Source organism: Pipistrellus hanaki (assembly GCF_964339955.1).
Source record: "Pipistrellus hanaki genome assembly, chromosome: 19".
NCBI classification, from domain to species: domain Eukaryota; kingdom Metazoa; phylum Chordata; class Mammalia; order Chiroptera; family Vespertilionidae; genus Pipistrellus; species Pipistrellus hanaki.
The window spans coordinates 2492744-2516955 of record NC_140521.1 but is presented as its reverse complement, the minus strand read 5'-3'; the positions used below and the strand labels follow the sequence as shown (position 1 = coordinate 2516955).

General features: G+C 49.9%; 1 protein-coding gene across 1 annotated transcript; it reads left to right on the top strand.

Annotated features, from left to right (window-relative positions):
* Nucleotides 1-1378: 1378 nt before the first annotated feature.
* On the top strand, nt 1379-23209 carry RNF185 (ring finger protein 185). Its single transcript, XM_084867479.1, has 7 exons — nt 1379-1512; nt 13051-13274; nt 15357-15375; nt 16379-16491; nt 17969-18023; nt 18835-18952; nt 20800-23209. Exons 2-7 carry the CDS (start codon nt 13099-13101, stop codon nt 20895-20897), a joined length of 579 nt encoding a protein of 192 aa, XP_084723605.1. The 5' UTR covers nt 1379-1512; nt 13051-13098; the 3' UTR covers nt 20898-23209.
* The last annotated feature ends 1003 nt before the right edge of the window (nt 23210-24212 follow it).

The following is a 24212-nucleotide window of genomic DNA, read 5'->3' as shown; positions in this document are numbered from 1 at the left end:
TGCTAAGCCTGTTCTGTGCCCTTGCAACCACCTTCTGAGGCTGGAAGAAATCTCTTCATCTTATCAAATGAGGAAACAGAGGCTTCTCAATGAAACGTCTGCCTAGAGTCACATGGCCAGTGAGCAGGGGAGTTTTCAATGTTCTCCAGTTAAAGACCTCTAGGACACACCCTTGGTTTACAGGTTGGGCTTATTACTCCGTATAGCAAGGGGGGGGGGGAGTGGTAATGTGAACCATGAGAAATGATGAGGCATCTAAGTAGCAGAGTGTTAGAATGAACATTTATGATTTAATTTAGAGGAGGGTTGAGGAAGCAGGTTTTTTAATAATATTTTTTTAATTTATTGTCTAAAGTTTTACATTTGTTTCCTTTTCCCCTTGATTACCCCTCCCCCCCCCAGCCATTCCCACCCCGGGAAAGCCCCATTGGTCATGCTAATACGCATTCATACAAGTCTTTTGGTTGCTTTCTAAACGCCACCCCCCCCCCCCAAGGAAGCAGGTTTTGATCTAGATTGGATAGTATGATTGGGTCCCTTGATAAATTCTACTTAGAATTTGGGAAGATTAGACTGAGTCTAAAGCTGTATTGGTGAATAAGTAGCAACCTCTATATGAGCCAGGTTAGGGAATTGTTTGGTCATTTTTGTGGTTTGGACAATTTTCATGTTTTGTCTGGTTCAGACACGATTATGGAAGATTATGGGAAAGGCCTTATTATTGTTTTGATTCATCACCATCACAGAGTGGCCTTGTCTAATGTTCTGTGATGGGTTTTTGTTTGTTTGTTTGTTTTGCTTTAAATATATTTAATTGATTTTTTTTTTTTTTTTTTTTTTTTTTTTTTTTTTACAGAAAAGAACAGAGAGGGAGAGAAACATCAATTAGCTTCCTCCTGCACACTCTGCACTGGGGATGTGCCCACAATCAAGGCACATGCCTTTGACTGGAATCGAACCTGGGGCCCCTCAGTCTGCAGGCTGGTGCTCTATCCACTGAGCCAAACTGGCCAGGGCTAGGGCTCTACTTCTTTATATCAGTAAAGACTCATGGGTTACCATTTTGCTCCATTAAACTCTATTACCATCATTGTCAATTTTAATGCTCAAATTGCTCAGATTTGGCCAGTGGGGTCTCCTTCAAGTTAGCTCCTGTGTCTTCTGACATTTTCCCGCCTCTCGGATTCCCATCATCCTGAAATTCTGGTGCTACAAGTTGTTCCCCTGCTCTGACCCAAGGTCTTGGTCAAATTTTCCAGAGCCCCTAGGTTGTTCCTCCGCTTCCTGCCCGCAGGCGGAACCTATCAGCGCGGCACTGGGCACGGACCACAGCGCTGGGGACCAACCATTTCCGGTTGTGGCCGGAAGTATCTCGAAAGGGGCGGGTCCAGGTCAGGTGACCCGAGTCCGCGTAGGAGGGTTCCGAGGTCTCCTCGTAGAGATTGACTGGGCGGAGCGGCGGACGGACGGAGAGGCTGGTAGGCCTCGGCGGCTGTAGCTGAGCAGCGGCCGGTACGTCCCTGAGGGGCCGGTGGGGAGCAGGGCGGGCAGGTAGGGGCGGCCGAGGTTGAGAGGCGGGGGACCGGGTTCCCCCTTCACGGGGCCCACCGGCTGCGGCCCCGGAGTCCAGGGGTCACGGAGAGCCCGGGGCCCTTTGCTTCCGAAGAGAGGTCGTGCTGGCATTGTGGTCTACCGGCCCGTAATTACAACCTGGGGAAACGGAGGCCCCGAAAGGGAAAAGGCTCCCCGGGAGCTCCCCCTTTCTGGCAAGGACTCACCCCAACTCTTTCTGTAACCCCCTCCCCACACACCCCCAGGCCGATCCTAGTACTTTTCATGAGTTTGCCCCGAGTGCAAAAGCCGAGACCGGGAAGGTTGGTGAGCAGCGTTGGGCTTGGGAGGGAGGGACCCGGGTTCGAGACCTCGCCGCCTACAGCCACCTGTGTGCTCCGGGCCAAATCCCTTCCCTGCGCCGGGTCTCAGTTTCCTCGTTTGCAAAACGGGGCAGTGTTTCTGCCTATACCGTTCTCACGCCGTCTGCTTTGAAATGCCTTGGGGGGGGGGGTGCAGGCTCTAACCAGGGGGGACTCGAACTAAGACCTCGTATGTCCAGCCTGGCTGGGAATCTGGGGAGCTGCGCTTTGAACGCATGCCCAGGGAGTCCTCTGATGTTGAAGCTCGCGGACCCCAGGTGCTTTCCTGCTGTGAAAGCACTGGATTTGCTTTGAGGCAGTTAGAGCCGGTTCAGGCTCTTGGAAAGAATTGGGGTGTTTGTCCCCGAAAAGAGAGCAATGGAGGGGAACTCTTTAGTAACTGACAAAGTTGTTCCAGTAAAGAGCGTCTCCATATCTTGTTCGGATTTGGAAGGGGCAGAGCTAGGACCAGGAGGTGGATTCTCCAGGAAGCCAAGATTTTGATGTCATAGAAGAACTTAATGCTGGTCAAAGGTGACCAGGAATGGAATAGCCTCCAAAGGTAGTGAACTCCCTTTTGAAGGAGGTATACAAGTGTCAAATGGCAGCCCTTTCCAACTTTATTTATTTTATTATTATTATTTTTTAAATAATATTTTAATTGGTTTCAGAGAGGAAGTAAGAGGGAGAGAGAGAGAGAGAATCATTGACCTGCTGCCTCAAGCCCGAAACTCAGGCAAGTGCCCTTGCTGGGAACTGAACCTGGGACCCTTCAGTCCTCAGGCCGATGCTCTGCTATCCACTGAGCTCTCGTCACTGTAGCTCCCTTCCAACTCTCAAGTGTGTGACTCTGATAGTTATTTGGAATCTCTCTGGTGCTGGCTGACTTTTCGTCTGCCCTCTTCTTGACACTTCCAGCCTACATCTTGTGCAACTGAGGCCGGGGAGTCTGGATGTAGTGCATCTTATGTAATCTTTTCCTGGGAACCGTGCATTTCAAGGACTCAGAATGGCTCATCTGATAAGGGCTCCTTCAAAACGTTTGTTGAATGAATTACCGAGCAGGGTCCCCACCCAATTTGTAGCTGCTTTTCTCAGAACACCTTGGAAATGCCTCTGAAGAATTTGTATTTGATCAGGAGAAGCCAGTCAACTCTTTGAATCACAGAATTGAGGCGTCTCAGCCAGAAGGGTCCCTTGGGGTTGTTCAGGCCAATCTCTTCCTGGGACATAAATCCCCCTTAAGCCTCTCTTCCCAGCGCTGGGTTGTATAGATGGTGTGTCTACTAAGAGGATTTTTGCAGTCTGTCAGCTAACATTCCACGTAACATGTAAAGCAGTCCTTTTATGGACTTGATTTGCCAGTTCATCTTCACGTGTGGGTAATCTGCAGATAGTTCTTCTAGCTAGTTTTAGTTTTCTAGCCAAACATCAAAGCGCCTTATTTTGGGACTTATAAAACCCCAAGCAGATTGCTTAGTCAAAAGCTGATAGAATGCTTACATTGTCCTATGCAACAAAGATTCCATATTATGACCCAATTCTGCTGACACGCTTCCCACCCTCAGAAGGTTGGGTTTCAGCCAAGACTCCCTGTGTTTGTCTTCCTGCCTTGTGTGTGTTTCCTGGGTAAAATGATTGTAAGTTGGTGGTGGTGTTACTAAAATTTCTGTCTGAAAATTTCTTTTTTTTTTTTTAAGTGTCAAATTGGCATTTACCTAGTGTGTTTTTTCAAGCCACTAGTCTGAAGAGATGCCTCTGAAAAAAGTGATTTATGGTAATAATAAGTTTGGGGAAAGTTTCATATCACCCCTTTTGGTAGTTTCTCATTCTGTAGTACCACATTAAAGGCACTGACACATCCTCCAGTGATGCTTAGCCGGCGTAGCTCAGTGGTTGAACATCGACCTGTGAGTCAGGAGATCACAGTTCAATTCCTGGTCAGGGCACATGCCCTGGTTGTGGGCTTGATCAGCACTATGAGGTGTGCAGGAGGCAATTGATCAAGGATTCTCTCTCATCATTGATGTTTCTATCTCTCCCTCTCCCTTCCTCTCTGAAATCAATAAAAAAAATTTTTTTTAAAAAGAAATGTGCTTAACCTTGTTTAATCTAGTGTTGCCAAACTTAGTTGATGTGAAGCAGTTTTGTTTTGTTTTTAATTGAAGTATACATTGGCAAATTCTGACCTAGAGCAGGAGTTTGCAGTCTATGGACTATGGTCCAAATTTGGCTCCAACTGTTTATTTTTATATGGCCTGGGAGCTGGGAATGGTTTTTTGCATTTTTATTTTTATGTTGTTAATACTTTTTAAATATATGTTTAAATACATGTTTATACCACATTTTGCTTACCCATTCTTTCATTGATGAACATTTGGATTGCTTCCGCATTTTAGCTATTGTGAGTAATGCAGATATTAACATGGGTGCACAAGTCTCTCTTAGAGGCCCCACTTTCAATTCGTTGTGGTATGTCTATGTCCAAAAGCAGAATTGCTGGATCCTGTGATCATTCAATATTTAACTCTTTGGGGAACCACCATACTGTTTTTCCCGGCAGCAGTACCATTTCACGTTCCCACCGAAAGCACACAAGGGCACCAATTTCTCCACTTCCTTATGAACACTTGGTATTTTCTGTTTTGCTTTATTTTAATAGTAGCTTTGATACTGTGATTTATAAGGCATTTTGTCTTTGCCACAGTTTCTGGCTCACAGCTCCCCCAAACCCTTAGGAGGTTGGGTGGGGTGCACGGAGTGTCTCTTGTTCTGTTAACGAGGTGACTTTTGGAAGGCGCCTGCGAGCTGATTGCCCATGGAGCCAACCACGTGGTTACTGGTTGGAGCTTCCAGTCCCACCTGCTGTCCTCCCACCTCCGGGAAAGGGGGAGGGGCTGAAGACTGAGCTCATTTGCTAATGGCCAACGACCAAGGAAGCCTCCATTCGAACCCGGAGGACAGCTTACTGGTCCTCCTTTTGGAGAGCTGGCACATTTCGGAACCAGAATGTCTCCATGTGCCACCGCGCTGGGCCCCGAGCCAGGCCCCACGTCAGGAGGACAGAAGCTCCTTTGTCTGAGACCTCGCCCTGTGCATGTCTTCATCTGACTTGTATCTACTAGTCTTTGTAGTAAGTGGTAATCTAGTGAGTAAGTGGTTTTCCTGAGTTCTTTTGAGCGTGTCTAGCAACTTAATTGAACCCAGGAAAGTGGTCATTGGAACCTCTGGCTTGTAGCTAATTGTTTAGAAATACGGGTAACAGCCTGGACTTGCAGTTGGCATTCGGAGTTGGAGGCAGTCATTGGAAGCTCCTGTCTGTAGCTCGTTAGTCAGAAACACGTGTGAGATTCCAGGCTGTGGCAGGTGTCTGAAGCGTGAGGTGGGAGGGCAGGCTGTGGGATCTGACATTGTCTCCAGGGAGGGTCAGAGGTGAGTTGAATTTGTGGGGCCCCCAGTGGTGTCCAAACATTGTTTGTTGCTGTGGGGGGGACCCTTCCCCGACATTGAAATTAGGTCCAGGAGCCCTCTCCGGAGCCGTCCTCATGGATGGGAAGTGGTATCTTACAGTTTTGATGAGTGTTTCCCTGATTAATAGTGATGTCGAGCAGCATCTTTTCGTGTTGTTTTTGGCCATTCATACGTTTTTGGAGAAATATCTTAAGTCCTTCGCCCATTTTTAAATCTGATTTTTTGTTGTTGAATTTTAGAAATTCTTCATATAGTCTGGCTATTGATCCATCAGATATATATGATTTGCAAATATTTTCTTCCATTCCATGAGTTGCCTTTTACTTTGTTGCTGATTGTGTCTTCTGATGCACAAAATGTTTAATTTTCATAGTCTCATTTGTCCCTTTTTTCTTTTGTTGCCTGTGCCTTTGGTGTCATAAAAAGAAATCACTGCCAGGAGTGTAGTTTTGAAAGTAGGGAAAAAGCGACCAAGTGGCTCTGACTTAAAATTCGCAGGTGGCCCTGACCTCTCTGCGGCTGTCATGGGCCCTGCTTTTGTGCTCCTCATGCCAACAGGGTCATGTGGGTCTTCTCTTCACTTCATTGAGCAGAAGGAGCAAAGCACCATGAGCGGTGATGCCCTTGAACCTCAGAGATCAGAAGCCACAGCCATGCCTGTTCCTTTGGAAATGACCGAGGGGACCAGCTGGCCATTCCACCCTGGAACCAGTCACCACGCTGACTCCTGTGTAGCCTCTGACTCTTCAGTATATTGTCTGTCAAAAGTATCTTGTGGTGTAGACATGGCGGGGGTTTTAAAGACGGACAGCTTTCTGAATATGGGAGTGGATCCTGGGCAAAAGCCCAGGAAAATTGCTTGTTTTTTCTTAATATCCCTGCAGGGCCATTTCTCAGTGTGAGGTGCTTTTTATAAAAATAGCAGTTAAATTCTGACTAGAATTCTCGGGGGCAGGGAAGCTTGTCTGATTTATTTTCACCATTGGCATTCTTTAAATATTTTCCAGACTGCACTACTAATTAATATCAGGTGGCTCTGGACACAAGCCTGATTTTCATTTATAAAATTCAATATTGAAGATTATTCAAAATGGTGTCATCTTGGTTTTATCATTTTTAACCATGATTGGTCTGCCTTATGGTATATGCTCCCCTGATGGTTCTCCTCAGGATCACCTATTAAAGGAGAAGTGAGGTCATTGTTTTGTCAAGGATATGCTGCATTATTAAACTCTTTTTAAAAAAATATATTTTATTGATTTTTTTACGGAGAGGAAGGGAGAGAGATAGAGAGCTAGAAACGTCGATGAGAGAGAAACATCGACCAGCTGCCTCCTGTACACCCCCTACCGGGGATGTGCCCGAAACCAATGTACATGCCCTTGACCGGAATCAAACCTGGGACCTTCCAGTCCGCAGACCGACGCTCTACCACTGAGCCAAACCGGCTTCTGCTGCATTATTAAACTCTTAGGAAGTTTTCTCCTTACTTGATTAAATCCTGTTGACCTTATTCATTTTCTTTTTATACTTTACTGTAGAAGTATATCCGAGGTCTTTAGCTCAATCTCAGATAAAATCTGAACGAAAGAGATTTACGGAGTCTGAATTAATAAGGATTTACTGACAATGGAAACAAAAAGCAAACCTCTCGTTTTGAAACTGTTCTCATAACAAGGGCAATCACCGTTACCCGTTTGCAGGTGAAGATCCCGGCTTAGCCAGCAGCAGAGCCGAATGTCAGGCTGGGTCCTCTAATTCCAGATTGTTCCTTTCAGTGTGTGATGCTAGAGACTCCTTAACCGGCATCTCCTCAGTCCGGAGATCTTTCCTCTGACACAATATTTTACCAGTTACTGTATATTGGTTTGAATTGAAATTGGCAAATCACCATCATTGGCACACATATGTCAAACATTTACTTTGTCAGGCTTTGTGTTTGTGGCTCTGGGAGATTTCTAACTAGAGTAAGTGAATTTAGTGAATAATGAATACGCTGTATTAATGTCATTTCTAATAGAGGCAGGTACCAGTTTGGGAAAACGCAAATCTTTTTGTGGTTGTCAGATTTCCCCAATCTTTTCCTTTGTTTAAGAGTTTGGGGCGCCCAAACCGGTTTGGCTCAGTGGTAGAGCATTGGTCTGCGGACTGAAAGGTCCCAGGTTCGATTCCGGTCAGGGGCATGTAGGTTGGTTGCGGATACATCCCTGGTGGGGGGTGTGCAAGAGGCAGCTGGTCGATGTTTCTCTCTTATTGACGTTTCTAACTCTCTATCTCTCTCCCTTCCTCTCTGTAAAAAATCAATTTTATATATATATATATATATATATATATACACACACACACACACACACACACACACACACACACATATATATATATATATATATATATATATATATTAAAGAGTTTGGGGCAATACTTTAAGAAGATTTTTTTGTGTTTTTGTTTTTTTTCTAAAGTAGTTATGTAACATTTCCAGTTCTGAAAAAACATCACTGAAGAATGTCTGTTCTTTTAGGATACTGATTTTCCACAACGTAGTTGGCTAAGTTGATTCATGTTGTGTGGTTCTAAGTACATCTGGGCATCAGATCCGTCCACCCACACACATGTATGAGATGCTCCGGAGGTGCGTGGCCCTGTGTTGAGCAAAGCGCCTGGAAGGTAGGTCCAGGTTAGAGGAGAGACATGTGGACAGATCACTCAGGCTCTGTCTGTTCAGCGAGCTGACTGGGGAGCTGGGGAGCTTTGCCTCTGACTGGCTCTGTGACCATGGGCCGGTGACCTAACTCCCCTGAGCCAGGGATGCTGACGGCGGTATGGTGGTGTTTCCCTCACAGGCGGGCTGTAGAGATGAAATGAAACAATCCATGTAATGAACTGAGCAGTGCTAGTTTGTGTTATTCGCAGTGTAATAAATATAATGGGTGCCTCCTGACTTTTAACACTTTGGGGGGCAATCTGACTGCCCAGCTCAAACCAAGTATGTCCCATTCTGGTTTCCTCATTCACAGTTCTGATGTCTCACTTACTATGCCTTCCAGGAACGATACTCCGTCAAAAAGGGAAGTTGTTAGTCATCCGCTCAGCAAACTAACCAAGTGCCCGCTGGTGGCATAGCCCTGTGGGGAATTAAAGAAACACTGCACTCCGGTGTACCCCGGGAGAGACCTCGCTGTGGAGGGGGGTGTGCGTTAGACAGAGGCTCCGGGAGAGAATACTGTCCGAAGTCGCAAAGTGGCAGAGCTGAGATCTGAGAGCAGAGCCATCACATTCTTCTGTGGCATGCTAGTTTTCAAGGACAAAAGCCCCAAGTAGAAAGTAATATTATAAGACAGTGATAGTCAGAAATGATAATAGATGGGACTGTGTTTTTAAAACTAAAAATTGGATTCAAATCAGGAGTGAAGACTAGTTATGTGTGGGCTGGGGGCACAGAACCGGCCATAACAAGATTGCTATGGTCAGGTCCAAGCCCTTAGCCAGGGGTCTTCAAACTACGGCCCACGGGCCACATGCGGCCCGCAGAGGAGTCTGATCCGGCCCGCCAGGTTTTTTGGGCAGTGAGCGCAGCCGAGGTGTTAACAGTAGGAATTAGTAGTTCATATAGTCCGGCCCTCCAGCTCTCTGAGGGACCGTGATCTGGCCCCCACTTTAAAAAGTTTGAGGACCCCTGCCTTAGGCTCTGCAGGGACCAGGAAGGAATCGAGTAGGATGGCAGCTCAGGCGTGCTCAGGGCCTGCTTCCCTTTCATTCTGTGCGGTTCCTGAGCCAACCAGGGCCCTCATCCTCTGAGCCGCTGGCCTAGTCCTGTTGGGCCCACGAGGCTGCGGCCACATTTTGTGGTTTCACGGGTGCTCCATGGACAGTCCCCAGGGAGGGCTGCTCATTTCTCCCCCGCTGCTCTGGTGTGGTGAGGATTCTGTGTTTTCGGGCAGGGGGAGGTGAGGAGAGGAAGCTCCAGGGAAGGGTGAGCAGCTGGCAGGGAGATGACCAATACCAGTCACGCATGCCTGTACCCACTCAGCAAATATTTGAGTGCCTTCCAGGATGAGACTCTGGAACCTCGTCCATGTGATCAGTCTCCTAAGAATTAGAATGAGAATGCCAAAACGGGTTTGGCTCAGTGGATAGAGCATCGGGCCTGCGGTCTGAAGGGTCCCAGGTTCGATTCCTGTCAAGGGCATGTATCTTGGTTGCGGGCACATCCCCAGTAGGGGGTGTGCAGGAGGCAGCTGATCGATGTTTCTAACTCTATCCCTCTCCCTTCCTCTCTGTAAAAAATCAATTTTACATATATATATATATATATATATATATATATATATAGACATTCACTATCATTTCACTCATATTTGGAATCTAATGAACAAACTGAACTAACAAGCAAAATAGAGACAGACTCAGAGAGAGCAGGCTGCCAGCTGCGGGGTGTGTGTGGAGGGTCTGAAGAGAGAGAATTCATGAAAAAATAAAGACAAGACATTTACTAATATTTATATTCATTCTCGTTGTAGCAAGTGTAATATTATACACATATTTTACAATTTCTTTTTATTTGTTTATCCTCACTGGAGGATATGTTTCTTGTTTTGAGAGAGAGAGAGAGAGAAAGAGAGAGAGAGAGAGAGAGAGAGAGAGAGAGAGGGAGGGAGGAAGGGAGAGAGGGAAAAACATCAGTGTGAGAGAGAAGCTTTGATCAGTTGCCTCCCGTACACATCTGACCAGGGATCACACCCACAGCCTAGGTATGTGCCCTGACCAGGAATTGAACTTGCAACCTTTTAGTTTACGGGACAGTGCTCCAGCCAACTGAGCCACCCAGCCAGGGATACAATTTGTATATATTTTGAAATAAATACAAATATATTTTTAAAAAATAAAATACATTTAAAAAAGTGAATCCCCATTCATCATCAAGCTCCAACAACCATCAATGTTCCTGTTCTTATTTAATATTTTCTCTCCACTTTCACTTTTTCCCCTGGATTAAGGCAAATCTCAAACATCTTATCATTTCTTCATCAATAAAGTATGTTTCCAGAGATGAGAAATTTTCAAAAAATATTACATAATACCATTATCATACTAAACAAAATTTAACAATTCCTAATATCAACTAATAACCAGGTTAAATCTATTTTTTGTCAGTCATCTCACAAATGTCTCTTTGTTTTTCATATATATTTTATTGATTTTTACAGAGAGGAAGGAAGAGGGATGGAGGGTTAGAAACATCAATGAGAGAGAAACATCGATCAGCTGCCTCCTGCACACTCCCTGCTGGGGATGTGCCTGCAACCAAGGTACATGCTCTTGACTGGAATCGAACTTGGGACCCTTTAGTCTGCAGGTCGACGCTCTGTCCACTGAGCCAAATCGGTTAGGGCACAAATGTCTTTTTACAGTGGTTTGTTTGATTTGATCCCAGCGAGCACCTCACATTGCTAGTGAGGTATATTTCAAGTGTCTATATATCTCTTCACAGCCTCCCATGCTGTTTATTTTCTGGAGAACTTAGATTATTTGCCCTGTAAAAAGTCCCACGTTCTGGACTTGCTGATTGCATCCTCCTGGATTTGTTTAACACATGCATCCCTGCCCCACGTTTTCTGTAAACGGGTGATTCATTTAAAGATTCGATTAAAGTCTGTTTCCTTTTGGAAGACAAGAATGCGTCATTGTTGGAGCTGTGTACTTCTTGTTGCATCATTTAAGAAGATTGTCATTTAAGATGGATCCATGAGCCTGACTTTATGGTGGTCTTTCTGCATATGTACACACAAAATCCTTTGCATTTTTTTTATTTAGATATATTTTTATTGATTTTAGAAAGGAAGGGAGAGGAAGAGAGAGAAACATCAATGAGGAGGAGAATTATGGATTGGGATCGGCTGCCTCCTGCTCGCCCCCTACTGGGGGTTGAGCCCGCAACCCAGGCATGTGCCCTTAACTGGAATCGAACCCAGGACCCTTCAGTTGGCAGGCCGAGGCTCTATCCACTGAGCCAAACCAGTTAGGACAAAAAAAATCTTTTATTTTAAAAGTGTGTGTGTGTGTGTGTGTGTTTAAAGAAACACATGTGTTGGGTAGTTGAGCTAGAATGACAAAGCAAGGCCATAACGGGGTCCTCACAAGCAGGCTTCCTTCTGTGGGAGGAGAGGAGGCAGCACCAGGTCTGGGGAAGGCCTCGGAGCCAGCAGGGCACTGGTGCTGCCGGCAGCCAGCGAGCTGCCTTCTGGGACCTCACGTAAAATGATGAAACGGAGTGAAAAAGTGGCTGTGAGCCGGCTTCCGCTCCGCGCCCCAGTCACTGAGCTGCTGTCGTGGGGAGGACACCGGTGAGTGCAGAGTCTGCTGGTGGTGTACAGGAGCTGCGTGGTCTGAGGGCGCTGGCTCTTTGGTCCTCGCCTTCTCATCCTTTGGAAGCGGAAATCAGGTGGCCTCTGGCGCTCCAGCGGTGAGTCTCAGGCTGTGGCGGCTGTCTACCTGGAGTCCTGGACAGAGTGGGTAAGAGGACCCTCGGCAGCACAGTCAGGAGCTGGAAAGGGTGCCTCCATGTACAGATGAGAAAACTGTGGCCCAGAGAGAAGGGGGTCCCCAAGCCACCCATCCCCTGGAACCAGCCCCCAGCCCCCGGTTCTCTGACTGTGCCAGCCCGCCAGCGTCTCCTCCTTGGACTTTCTGAGGTGTGAGGGTGGCCAGGTCAGGGTCTTTACAGTCTGCAGCCAGAATGTCTGAGTGTGTTTGGTGTCGGTCTTATCGTCCTTCTTGTTCAGTTCCTGGCGGGGTCTTGGATTTGGAAGAGCTGCTAAGCATGGGCTCTCTCCCAGCATTCGGTGGCCAGCGTGGGCTGGGCTGGCACAGTGGTTTGCGTACAAACTGGGTGTCATGAGCCCCAGTCTCAGCTCCACAGCCATCAGTTTGTGGAGAGTTCTCAAGCCACAATGTCCTCAAAAGATTGGCCCAGGTTTGCCCAAAGCCTGGTGTGAGTGTGCCAGATGGTTTTATACTCACAGTTACTTATCGCTCATGGCAAGCGGTACTGGTTTTCTATTTTCAGCCGTGCCATCAGCCTCCTCATTGAAGGCATTGAGTTGGTGGATTTAGACGAAATAAGGCAGGTGATAGTCTAACCTGGCAGCAGGCGGACTGCAAAGATGGCAGTGTGGAAGGCCTTGGACCAGGTGACCTTCCGGGTCCTTCCTAGCTTCCACATCTTTCAGAGTTTCAGGGCTTTCTGTATATTCTGGCATAAGCCAGTCACCATCCTTCTGACCTGAGCAGACGCCCTGCTATTACAGAGCTATCCAGAGTTAGGGGACAGCCTGCGGGTGCTCAGTGTGACTGAGCGTGTGTGCGGCTGGCTGGTTATCCTGGAGAAGGTGGGACAGGGAGACAGTTCCCGGAGAGGCATCGGGAGCCGCTCTGCTGGTGCGGCTGTGGATTGGTGCGGTCAATTCCGGGCCGTGTTCATTGAAAGCTCCTGAGTCCGTGCTGTCTGGGTAGTGTCCCACGACTGTCCTCCTCTGCAGCTCCTGGGAAGTCGACTCGGGGTTCAGTCCTGATCTGAACATCTGGAACTGAGAGATTGGGGGGGTGTGTGGCATGGAGGTGAAGGGGTGAGCTGCAGAAATGGACAATAGGGCTCTCTGCCTTTCAGGATTTCCCTGGGGAGCTTCTTCACTCAAGCGTCTGCTGAGAGCCAAGGATGGCAAGCAAGGGGCCCTCAGCCTCGGCGTCCCCTGAGAACTCCAGTGCCGGGGGACCCAGCGGCAGCAGCAATGGCGCTGGTGAGAGCGGGGGGCAGGACAGCACCTTCGAGTGCAACATCTGCCTGGACACAGCCAAGGACGCCGTCATCAGCCTGTGCGGCCACCTCTTCTGGTCAGTGCCACCCCAGCGCGCACGCTGCCGGCTTTGGGACCCTCCTAGCCCTGACGGAGATGGAGAAGGTTTCCCACACACTTGGGTTCTGACACACTCAGGTCTAAAGTCAGGCAACCTGGTATCTCATCCCAGCTCCAAGGCTGGTCCGGTCCCCACCCTGGGCTCCGTATCCCCGCCTCTAAAGTAACAACACTCCCCTGTAGCGAGCACTCACTGCTTGCTTCTTGCTTGTTAGCCAAGAGGCAGGATAGTACAGTGGTTTTGAGCAAGGACTGTGGAGCCATCAAAACGAAGCGGCAGAGTCAGTGTCCACTCCAGCCTCGACGGTTCCAGAAGCTCCTCGTGGCTCTGAGAATCTGGGTCAATGTTCAGATCTTAAGAATTAAGCCAGGGTATCATTGGCAAGAGCACAGACTCTAAAATGAAACCGGTGCTTCTTATCGGAGTGGTTTATCTCTGGACAGATCTGCTGCCCTCTCTGTGCCTCAGTTTCCTTATCTGTAAAATGGAGATAATCACACTTCCTCGAAGGTTAGTGTGACCATATAGTGTTTTTAACAAATGCAAAGCTATCCAGCCGCAGGCTGGCACACAGTAGCTGCTTTATAAACAGGAGTGATCATCATCGCTGTTATACTCTCATTTTCCCCTGAGGAGAAGTTCCCTCCACTTCTCCCCCACGGCCTTTGTGGGGAGTTGCCAGTGGAGTTCTGCCCTGAATTAGGGTGCCCTGGGCCCAGTTTGGAGCGACAGTGCAAGATTAGTGCTGGAGACAGATGTCAGTGTCCGTTATGCCCAGGGAGATCGCGTATCCGGATTGCGAGGCTCACCTGTGTTTCAGGAATTGGGAAAGGAATCCTCCTGTGAGTCTGAATGTTACTCGGGTAGAAGAAACGTGGTATTTGAGAAGCAGAAGTCATATCCGTACTTTCCACTGCACTGACATGTAGTAGGTGTGCAGTTGACATTTGTTACTTGAATGAGTGAATCAAGAGAGAAAGAAAAGTTAAAAATCTGGAGTTAGATGGACTTTTCCTTCAATTCTATAAATGTCATTTTTTTTGTACCCCCAAAAAAATGGGTGATAGAGGGACAGTAAACTGGAAGTCAGGAACTTACTTTGGTGCCCTTTGCTCTAGGCAGGTCATTTAATATGATTTAATATTTCTGAGCTTGGTTTCCTCATTTGGGAAATGAGAGGCTGGGCAGGAACCTCTGTAGTGTATAGCTCACTAAGCTGAAGGTAGCCCCACCCTTCTCTTCCTTAAAGATGTTTTTAACAGCGGACCTGAACTTGAAGCTATGTACTGCCGGCCGAGCTCTCAAGGCCAAGGACAGCCTGACAATGTTGTTAAACTGGATCTAGAGCCACACGTTCCTTTTGAGTCTGAGGAGGCTGTGAATCCACTGACATTGAACTCAAAATATTACGTGTGTACATGCATGTGTGAATGAGAGCATGAGAATGTTCCCGTGAATTTTTCTACAGAGGGACCTAGCTTTTTTTTTTTTTTTAATCCTCACCCAAAGGTATATATTTTAATTAATTTTAGAGAGAGGGGAAGGGAAAGAGACAGAGAGAGAAACATCAGTGTGAGAGAGAAACGGAGCAGTTGCCTCCTGTCTGCCCTGACCAGGTTTTGAACTTGCAACCTGGGCGTGTTGGAATCAAACCCGCAGTCATTTAGTGTATGGGATGATGCTCCCACCCACTGAGCCACACTGCTCAGTGCTGGATTCCTTCGCTTTTATTGGATTCTTTTAAAGGCCGAAGCCCCTCGGAGTTTTTCTTGTAGAGAAGCTGGGTCTCGGGTGGTCTGACAGTGAGGCTTTCACGAGCAGAAGGGTCCCAGCGTGGAGATGGGCGTGTTGACTCCATCGCTTCATTTCCCGTGTTTGTGTCCAGGCCTTTCTCATCTCTGGCCCCTGAGTCCCCTGCTCAGGGGCTGGCCGTGCCCACACTTCTACCCACTTTCCCCACTTTCTGCTCCCGCCTCGATTTTCTGCTAATGACATTTTCTTTTTTCCTCCCCCCCCCCTCCTCCTCCTCGATGGCTGTCGCCCTGGGGACTCTGACAGTTGGCCGTGTTTACATCAGGTAAGGCGCATGCATTTTACTCTGTCTTTCATCAGCTGTGGTTGCACAAGACACCCCTGGTCTCGGGAGACTGCTGTCAGAAACGCAACCTCTGCCGCCTGTGGGCTCATGTGCTCGCCTTCCCTCAGCCCCCATTAGGCACCTGCCGCTGACGGGCACTTGATGAAACAGGGCTCAGCGAGGCCCCCGGGGGGTCCTTCGCCGGCCACTGCCTCTCAGTTCCTCATCTGAAGCCTGGGCTGGATTTGATAGTGTGCTTATTTTTTATTTTTGAGATTTTGCCTCTAGAAAGTGTCTCCTGTCATATCAACCTTCTCCCTGCCCTTAAAGGTCTGGAGAACGTTATAAGTTTGTTCTCAATAGAGAGCTATAGGGACAGGAAGGAAGTCTGTTTTCCCAGCGTTAGATTATTATGGAAACCGGGTAATGAGTGTTCACTGGGACCCAGGCCCGGCATTCACAGCGGGCTCTGAGGAAGCACTGCGAGCTGGCTGCCTCCACCGTTGTTGTCATGGAGGCCCGAACTGGGAGGGGGCTGAGGGATGTGGGGGAGAACAGAGGCTCCAGACCAGGGGTCTTCAAACTACGGCCCTCGGGCCACATGCGGCCCGCAGAGGAGTCTGATCCGGCCCGCCAGGTTTTTTGGGCAGTGAGCGCAGCCGAGGTGTTACAGTAGGAATTAGTAGTTCATATAGTCCGGCCCTCCAGCTCTCTGAGGGACCGTGATCTGGCCCCCACTTTAAAAAGTTTGAGGACCCCTGCTCCAGACCGTTCGAGCCTCAGAATCCAGGTGGGGGAAGGTGGGGGAAACATTCTGGTCCCAGTGGGACCTGGTGAAACGTGGCCGCTGTAAATCTATAAAGAGCACAGTATTCAGTAATTTTGGGGCTTTTGACAGTAAGATCAAGGAAATAAGATATAAAATCGTTGAACACTGCCTTTTCCTTGGCACTGAAGTCCTAGATTCACATCTATGTGACGCATTTTTCTCTCCTGCTTGCAGTGGTTGGAGACCAGACCCAACAGACAGGTGTGTCCAGTTTGCAAAGCTGGAATCAGCCGGGACAAGGTCATCCCCCTCTACGGCCGGGGCAGCACAGGGCAGCAGGACCCCAGGTGAGGCCTGGAGCGCCTCTCACACCCCCTCTTCCCCTATGGACATGAATTCACTTCCACTCAGCACCGACTCACCCCTCTTTACTTAGTGCTGGCCACCCTCAGTTCTGAGGCAGCCGGAGTGCAGATGGGAGTTAGCTGGAGGGAGCGGGGAGGGGGCCAGGTTGCCACTGGCTGAGCTACAGAGCAGACATCCACTGAGCGTCTGACCGGGGCAGGCAGTGTACTCGGTGCACAAGACATCACCAGTGCAGGTGTGCAGAGTGCTGTGAAGGAGCAGCCTGGGAAGCCGGGTCCTAGCAGGAGTCTGCATGGAGGTGGCTTGCTGTAGCCGTGATGCCTAGAATATGGGGGAGGAAGGGACAGGGCCTGGGAGTCTTGTGGAGTTGAAATTTCTGGAAATGAAGGTGTGGGTGGGTCTGGCATTTTCCAGACACAAGTACTGAGAGCCCTTTGTGATGTGGCATATACACAAACACACACACACACACCCCTTAACTCCACAGCACACCCAGCACACCCCTTAACTCCGCAGCACACCCCTTAACTCCGCAGCACACCCCTTAACTCCGCAGACACATTGGGCTTCTCTTAAAGGGGCTTAATTACCCTTTCACGTTCATGAGCCTTTGTATTTGTTGTCCCTTTGCCTCTTCTGCCCGCCCCAGTTCAACAACAACTCCTTCTCCTCCTCTTCTCTTACTCTTCCCCTTCCCCCTCCTCTTCCTCATGTAAACTTCTGCCCATCTGGAATGAGCAGCCCTAAAGTTACTTCCTGGAAATGGCACTTATCCCCACATTAGTTGCTCCCACCCATGCTCCCACCCCATTTGGTTCAGACCTCTATAAAGAAGTCCCTTCCCACCCTGTACGGCGATTGGTGGGAGCCCCCTTTAAGAGTACGGGTCTGTCCTCAAGAGTAGGGTCTGTCTTCAGTCTTAGCATCGATAACAACCTGCCTTGTGCTTAATGGGGAACAAGTCCTCAGTCCGGTATTGGGACGCTTGGTTGCGGAGGCTGGGACCCAGGGGCAAATGGAGTAGAGGACATGCCCAAGCGGAGTGGGTGGTGAAGCTGCAGTTCACAGGCAGGTCAGAGAGACCAGGAAGCTCAGCCCTCTCCGCTGACAGGCCCCTCCGTTTCCGTGTGGATTTGGGATTTTTTATTTCCATGACCCCTCTCTCACACCAGCCAGTGCTCGGTGTCTGGCTGGTATTCTGGGTCATGTCATGCTGTCTGTGAGGGGAGTAGGCTCAGTGCAGTCTGCTGAGCATCTTATAAACAAGCTGATTTTCTCCTCTGTTTTCCATAGGCAGAGAACAACTGCAGGTAGAACAAAGAGTGATTTAGTGTTTGGTTTATCTTGGCATAGGTACCTGCCGGGCAGGAAGGGGGCGGGGCCCTGGTGAACTCCCACTTCACCTGGGAGCAGCTCAGAGCGTTATGTAATGAACCTGTCTACGCCTTTCTGTTTCAGAGAGAAGACCCCGCCCCGTCCTCAAGGCCAGAGGCCCGAGCCGGAGAACAGAGGGGTGAGGAAAAGTCTAGGGGAAGCTTCTAGAAATGAGTGCATGGCTCTAGAAGTTTCTCTTTTGACCCTATACTTTCTCCTCCTTGATTAAAAGTAAAGGAAATTTTGTAGAATACAAAAAGGGAAAGGGAGAAAAAAATCACTTACAATCCCACCATCCAGAGATAACCACTGGGAACATTTTGATCTATTTTTTATATATACACACACATACATTTTATAGATCTTTTTATGTCTATGTGTTTTATTTATAGAAATTGACACATTTCCTCCCGTCCCCCCCATTTGAACTATGGCATTTTCTTAGGATTCCCAGGAGTCTGACTATTGAGTCAGAGATCTAGATAGAAATTGAGGGTCTCTTCTCCAGATTACCCTCAATAGTAACAGCAACGAACACTTGTGGAATGGTTATTATATACATGGGTAGCTTGTGCTGATGTGCCCCTGTTATTGGGCATAAGGGTTATCGCCAGTTCTGGAGAAAATGCTACAGGCGTGCGTGGGACTCTGGGAAAGAAGCTGGAGCTCTAAGAACCCGGGCTTGCTTCAGCAGAGAGTTTTACTTTGGGTAGAACCACATCTTTCTGGCATTCAGATCTTAACTGGGATTCCTTGTAGGCTAGATGGGCCACCAGGTTCCTCTGCCTTGGAATCTAGATAGGAAGAGATGTCCGCCGCCACCACCCCCACCGGAAACGGGTGGCAGAGGGTGGGGAGGAGAGGTGGATGCCACTATGTAAGGTGACGTGTGTAACAGGTGCAAGAGAGACCTGCTTGTCCCACTTCTTCATTGCATTTCTTCTGCTCAGGGATTTCAAGGATTTGGCTTTGGCGATGGCGGCTTCCAGATGTCCTTTGGAATCGGGGCGTTTCCCTTCGGGATATTTGCCACGGCGTTTAACATCAATGACGGGCGGCCTCCTCCAGGTAAGACCCTGTTCCCTCGGCAATCCTGCTCGAAGGCTCTCCAGAATCCAGCGGTATATAGGTGATAGATCATTGTTACTATAATTAGCCCTCAGAATGTGCTAAACTCTCCCCAGATTACTGGTAGATGCTAATGATAATGCGTACTTAGCAAGCATCAGGCATGTTCAAAGTGCTTTCTGCTATACATTCAGAATCCTCATGAGAACCCTTGGGACAGATGGGCAGTTAGCTCCATTTTACAAATCAGAAAATACTCAGAAATGTTTCCCAAGATGTACCCTGTGCCCATAAAAGGAAAAGGTATAAGCCATGCCCGGCTGTAGAAAAGCCCAGTTCTGCACGTGAACCCCATCCTCACTTTGACCTTCGGGGGCTGGAAAGGGCAGTGTGTGCCTCACCAGGAGTCAGGGCCTCTCCGTTCCCTGGCATCTCTGTCCGGTTTCCCCCGGACACACATGGGGCTGCCCCAAACCCCAGCCCTCTGGGAACTGTGCCTCTGTCTGCCACCTGCTGCTGTTTGCTGCCCCTAGTCAGCCTGAGAATGCCAGCTGCAGTCGGCGTAGAGCAGGGCGACGAGGCGGGTGCTCTGTACTCTGTCACAACATGACACACCCAGGCCAGGATCCTTGCCATGGCACCTGCACAGCTGCCAAGGTCAGCGGAGCTCTGCTTCAAGCCCAGGAGCCTCAGGTGTGCTGGGCACTGTGGGGACGAGAGCATACTTCCTGCCAGGAGCTTATGCTCTAGGGGCAGTAACCCACTCCTGGGCCATCCCGGTTGTCCGCTGCCCTCACCCTGGTGCCTAGCAGGTAATCACTGAGTCTGTGCTGACTGCCTGCCTGCACGAGTCCATCGGAGCACCTCATTGGAGAAGAGGACAGCACCGAGAGACCATGAGGAAGGAGACCCTGAAGGGCAGGGCCCGGCGATGGCGGCAGGTGCCTGCCTGGTAGCTTGCTTGCTTCCTTCCAGCCTGGTCCAAGGTTCGCCTCGGGTTCCCTAGGAAGACAGGCTGGACTCTGGATCTCTGGATCCGCCCGCCACAAGCAGACAGTTTTCTCTGATCCTGATACACCTGCCCATTGGGGTGAGGTGCTCTTAGCTCCCTTTCCGATGGTCAGGACAGGGAGCTGCACATAGCAGCTTTCCTCAAAGCAGCGAGGAGGGAAGCCCAAGCCCTCAGCCCACTGCTCCCCAGTTCGCCAGGCGGAGAGGGAAATGGGTCATGTGCCTCTGGGCCCTCGTTCTCCTCTGGAAAGGAAGGCCCTCCACACGGGGCTCCCTGAGACCCGCCCAGCTCAGCGGGGCCAGAATCCAGAGACTCGGTGACTCGGGAGGCAGAGCTTCGGTTTCTTCTTTTTTTAATTGAATTTATTGGGGTGACATTGGTTAATAAAATTATATAGGTTTCAGGTATGCAATTGTATAATACATCATCTGTATATTGTATTATGTGCTCACCACCCACTTTGATTTCTTCCTGCAGAAAATGGGAATAGTACTCACCAAGTAATAATGTGTGTACAAGCACTGAGCACACTAAGGTGCCTAACAAACATAGCTCTCCTTCTGTTATTCCCTCCAAGAGTTTCCCCACTTATTTGCGCCCGTAGGCCAAACCCTCCTAGGGTACAGTGGAGATCTGGTCCCTATTGTTATTCCACATACTTTCATAATTCCAGTTTTGTTCTGCCTGACGTTATTTGGGGTTTGGAAGTCTTTTTGGTGTGCAGGGTTTTGTTGTAAAGAGATGAAGGTTGATGCTTCTCGACTTCCGCCCCAAATGGGCCATGTGCACAGCTGCAGCGCGCTAACAGCCTCCTCTCCCTCCTGTCTCCCTCCAGCTGTCCCCGGGACGCCCCAGTACGTGGATGAGCAGTTCCTGTCCCGCCTCTTCCTGTTTGTGGCCCTGGTGATCATGTTCTGGCTCCTCATTGCCTAAGGCTGGGCTCCCGGCCGCCGTCCATGGCAGGGCCTCTGGACTGGTGCCACACCACCCCCACTCTGGATGTTCGGCCTCCTGGAGAGCCGCGAGCCCTGGACTCAGTGGACTCAGTAACACATCAAGGAATCTTGCTTCTCCATCAGAGCTTTAGGACTCAAGACTGTTGTCGAGAACCTTGGAGTGTGGCCACGGCCATAAACACTCTGCCGTAACCTCAGGCCTTGGCACCGAGCCGTCTCTCCTGGGTTACAACACGAAATCCTGTTTCAGCCAGCTCGGTAGCTCCTGTCTGCACAGGGAAGAGGCAGAAGAGAGAAACGGGGTACAACTTCACCTGAGCTTAATCTTATAAGAACAAAGGGATGAACCCCATGTTGATTATGGAAACCTCCTTCCGTCTCATTAAATACCCCTTGTTACCAGTAAACGGCCTCTGTGGTCTGTGGGGGTCCTCATCAGAGAGGCTCCCCTTCCAGACCTCAGTGCTGCTCTGCCCCACTTCCTCCTTCCTCTCCCTCCTCAGCAGAGATGCAGAAATCGCTGTCCTATAAAGATCCTAATTGCAGCAGCTGAAGCCGGAGGCGCATCATGAACTCACCAGAGACCCAGAGAACTTTTATTGGCTCTGGCCATCCTCGGCGTCTTTGGCTCCAGAGAGCGGCTTGAATGACCTCGTTGTTGTTTGGCACAGATCATCCTGGGAGATGTGTCTTCACTCACAGATGTCTTGTCACCTTTCCCCCCCAAACCACAAACCTGCTCCTCTGCCAGAGGGCGCAGCCTCCGCTGCTGCTGACCGAGGAAGGACCTGCAGTCGGGACCGCAGCGGGATTCAGACTCGGATGCAGGGACAGTCCTGTCCCCACGGCCACAGACGCTCCCCGGCACCCCCTCCCAGACCTGCCCAAAGGTCATGGGGTTTGTCAGGTCAGCCCCGCTGCACTGTGAAGACCATCCGCCACGTTGTCCTTCATGAAGAGGCAGGAGTGGATCGGGGGACACCTTGGATATGTGCTAAAGCCAGGGAAGCTGTGGCTCCAGGCCAGGCAGCCGGTGATCGGTTAAAGCCGGGCAGGGGCCCGGGGAGCCTCAGCACAGCGGTCCGTAGTGCGGCCTCTGTGGCAGTCATGCTGCCCAAGCCCTTGGTTTGTCCTTCAGCTTCACACGTTTCTTTCTCCGCATCCGATGGAGGGAGCGTGGTGCCGGGCAAGAAGACGGTTCACTTGGTGGAACAGTCTGTCAGGCCTCTCCCTAGAAATCCAGTCCGTTCCAGAGATCCCCGAGGCTGGGAGGAGATGGCCTCCTCAGGGGCCTCCGTCTCATCACCGGGCCACCGTGCTCCCGGCTTACCTCCAGCAATAGCTCCCCCTGCTGTTTCCCCGCCGGATATGGCGCTGCATAGCATACGGAAACCAGGACCTTATCCAGGATGGGGAGGCCCTCTTTCCCACTCCATAGCCCCCTCTCCCTTTCTCCTCGTAACCCGTCAATGCCAGAGTTCAGTGTTAAAAGTCAAAATACAAGTATTGAACAAGTGGTTCATTTGCTGAATCCATTTGATAAGAAGAAGCCACCAGCTTTCCAGTGTGCCTCGTGGATTTTCAATACCTTGGTGGCACCCGCTCAGTAGTGCTCTTTTTGTCACCTAGAAACCCCCCAAGTGGAAGGTGCCCCGAGAGTTTCTCAGCTGGAGCGGGGCGGGCCGGCGGGATCCCTCAGGGCAGTGCCTCCACCTAGTGGTCGGGGAGAGGACGCCAATCTGTTGGCCCCAACGGAAGTGGGTTTCCAGAAGCACGGTTCAGGAAGGGGTGTGGGTAGGAAGGTGAATCACTTGGACTCTTTAAGGAAACAGAGCGAGTCAGGAAAGCTCTCCCGGCAAAGCTATAATCACTCGGACTCTTAAAGGAAGTGAGCCCAGAGGAGCTCTCCCAGCAAAGGTATCCCAGGAACCTGTTAGCAAAGCCGGTTGGCTACCTGCCCTTTGGTGTTTAGTCTTATAGGTCCCCACTCAGCTTCTGCCAGGAGCTGGGGCAGGAGAGCCCATTTGGGACTGCTGGCCCAGCCCTGATAGGGAGTCCCCTTCCCTCAACCCCCTGCAGGCTCCCCCCCCCCCCCAAGGCCGCCTTCCTTCCTTTTGTGTGTGTGTTTTTATGTCCTTAGCCTCTACTACTCCTGCCGCCTTTGTGGATCAGGACCAGGTCCCAACCACAGACAGAAAATGATACCATGTACAGCGGCACACCCTGACCAGCTGCTAATTTTCACTGTTGTGAAAGTGATTTGATTTAGAATTAAATGGTTTTACATTACTGCGAGCTGTGGGCTGCTTATCTGGGACCTGGGGTCAGGGGGGTGGGTTAGGGAGTGGTCACACTGGTCTGGCCCCCGGAAAGCACCTGTGTGTCTTTGGGAGCATCACACTGAAGACAGAAATCTTCAAACGGCCACGTAGGCAGGAGGCCTGGCCTCCTCCATAGTCCTGCCCAAGGGGTGGCCTGTCTGACAGGCAGCACTGGTCCTGACAAGTATGTGGAGTCCCTAAGCTCGCAGGCTGCCACACAGAGCATAGCTTGTGGCCCATCAGAGCTGGAGGACAGACACGGCCCACTGTCCGCAGCTTTCTGTGTGCTCTGGGACAGGGCAGGTGGTCTGTCTGCCCACCAGGGGGTGCCGCTCCACGGAAGCTCCTCGGTAGAATGGGAAAGAGAAGATGGTGAGGTCACAAACTCGGCCCAGCCTCAGGCTTCCCAGCGCACTGGAGCTACCGGTCATCCCTCAGCATGGAGCTCTTTTCTCCCGCTCACACTTTGACCTCATCGTTATCAAGTCGATCAGTGGCGTGGCTGTGGCTCTCGGGGCCCCTCAGCCAGCTAGCAGCTGCCAGAAGCTAGCCTGCTGTCCTAACTCCTGGTGCAGTGCTCTCTCCTCCATAAAGAGGAACCTGCAGGACAGACCCAGGAGACAGGTGTGTTTCCTTTGGCCTACATGGCATTGTTAGGACTTCTTCATGTTCCCAACGTTTTAAAAAAGTGGAAAACGTCACCGAAACATCTGGATTTTTAGTTTATCTTGAAAACAAAAAACAAAACAAAAAAAAGGGAAGCTGGGATGTGCTGAGTTCATTTACATCCCTCTTTGGTCTGGCTCAGGGCCTGACCCGGGAGTGGTGGTTGCACCCACCCCCAATATCTACTGGGCGTCTGTTTATCCGCAGTGGCGCAGAGAAGTGCCTTCTCTGAGCTGGAAGCTTCTAAAGGAAGCCTCCACACTTCACCCCTCTCCCCCAAAGCTAGTTTATGGGGTAAGCCTTAT

Excerpts from the sequence above, each read along its gene's own strand:
- RNF185 (XM_084867479.1), top strand. The coding sequence starts at position 13,099 with ATGGCAAGCAAGGGGCCCTCAGCCTCGGCGTCCCCTGAGAACTCCAGT. Across the intron at positions 16,492-17,968 it reads ACAGGGCAGCAGGACCCCAG|AGAGAAGACCCCGCCCCGTC; the intron begins GTGAGGCCTGGA and ends TTTCTGTTTCAG. Across the intron at positions 18,953-20,799 it reads TGACGGGCGGCCTCCTCCAG|CTGTCCCCGGGACGCCCCAG; the intron begins GTAAGACCCTGT and ends GTCTCCCTCCAG.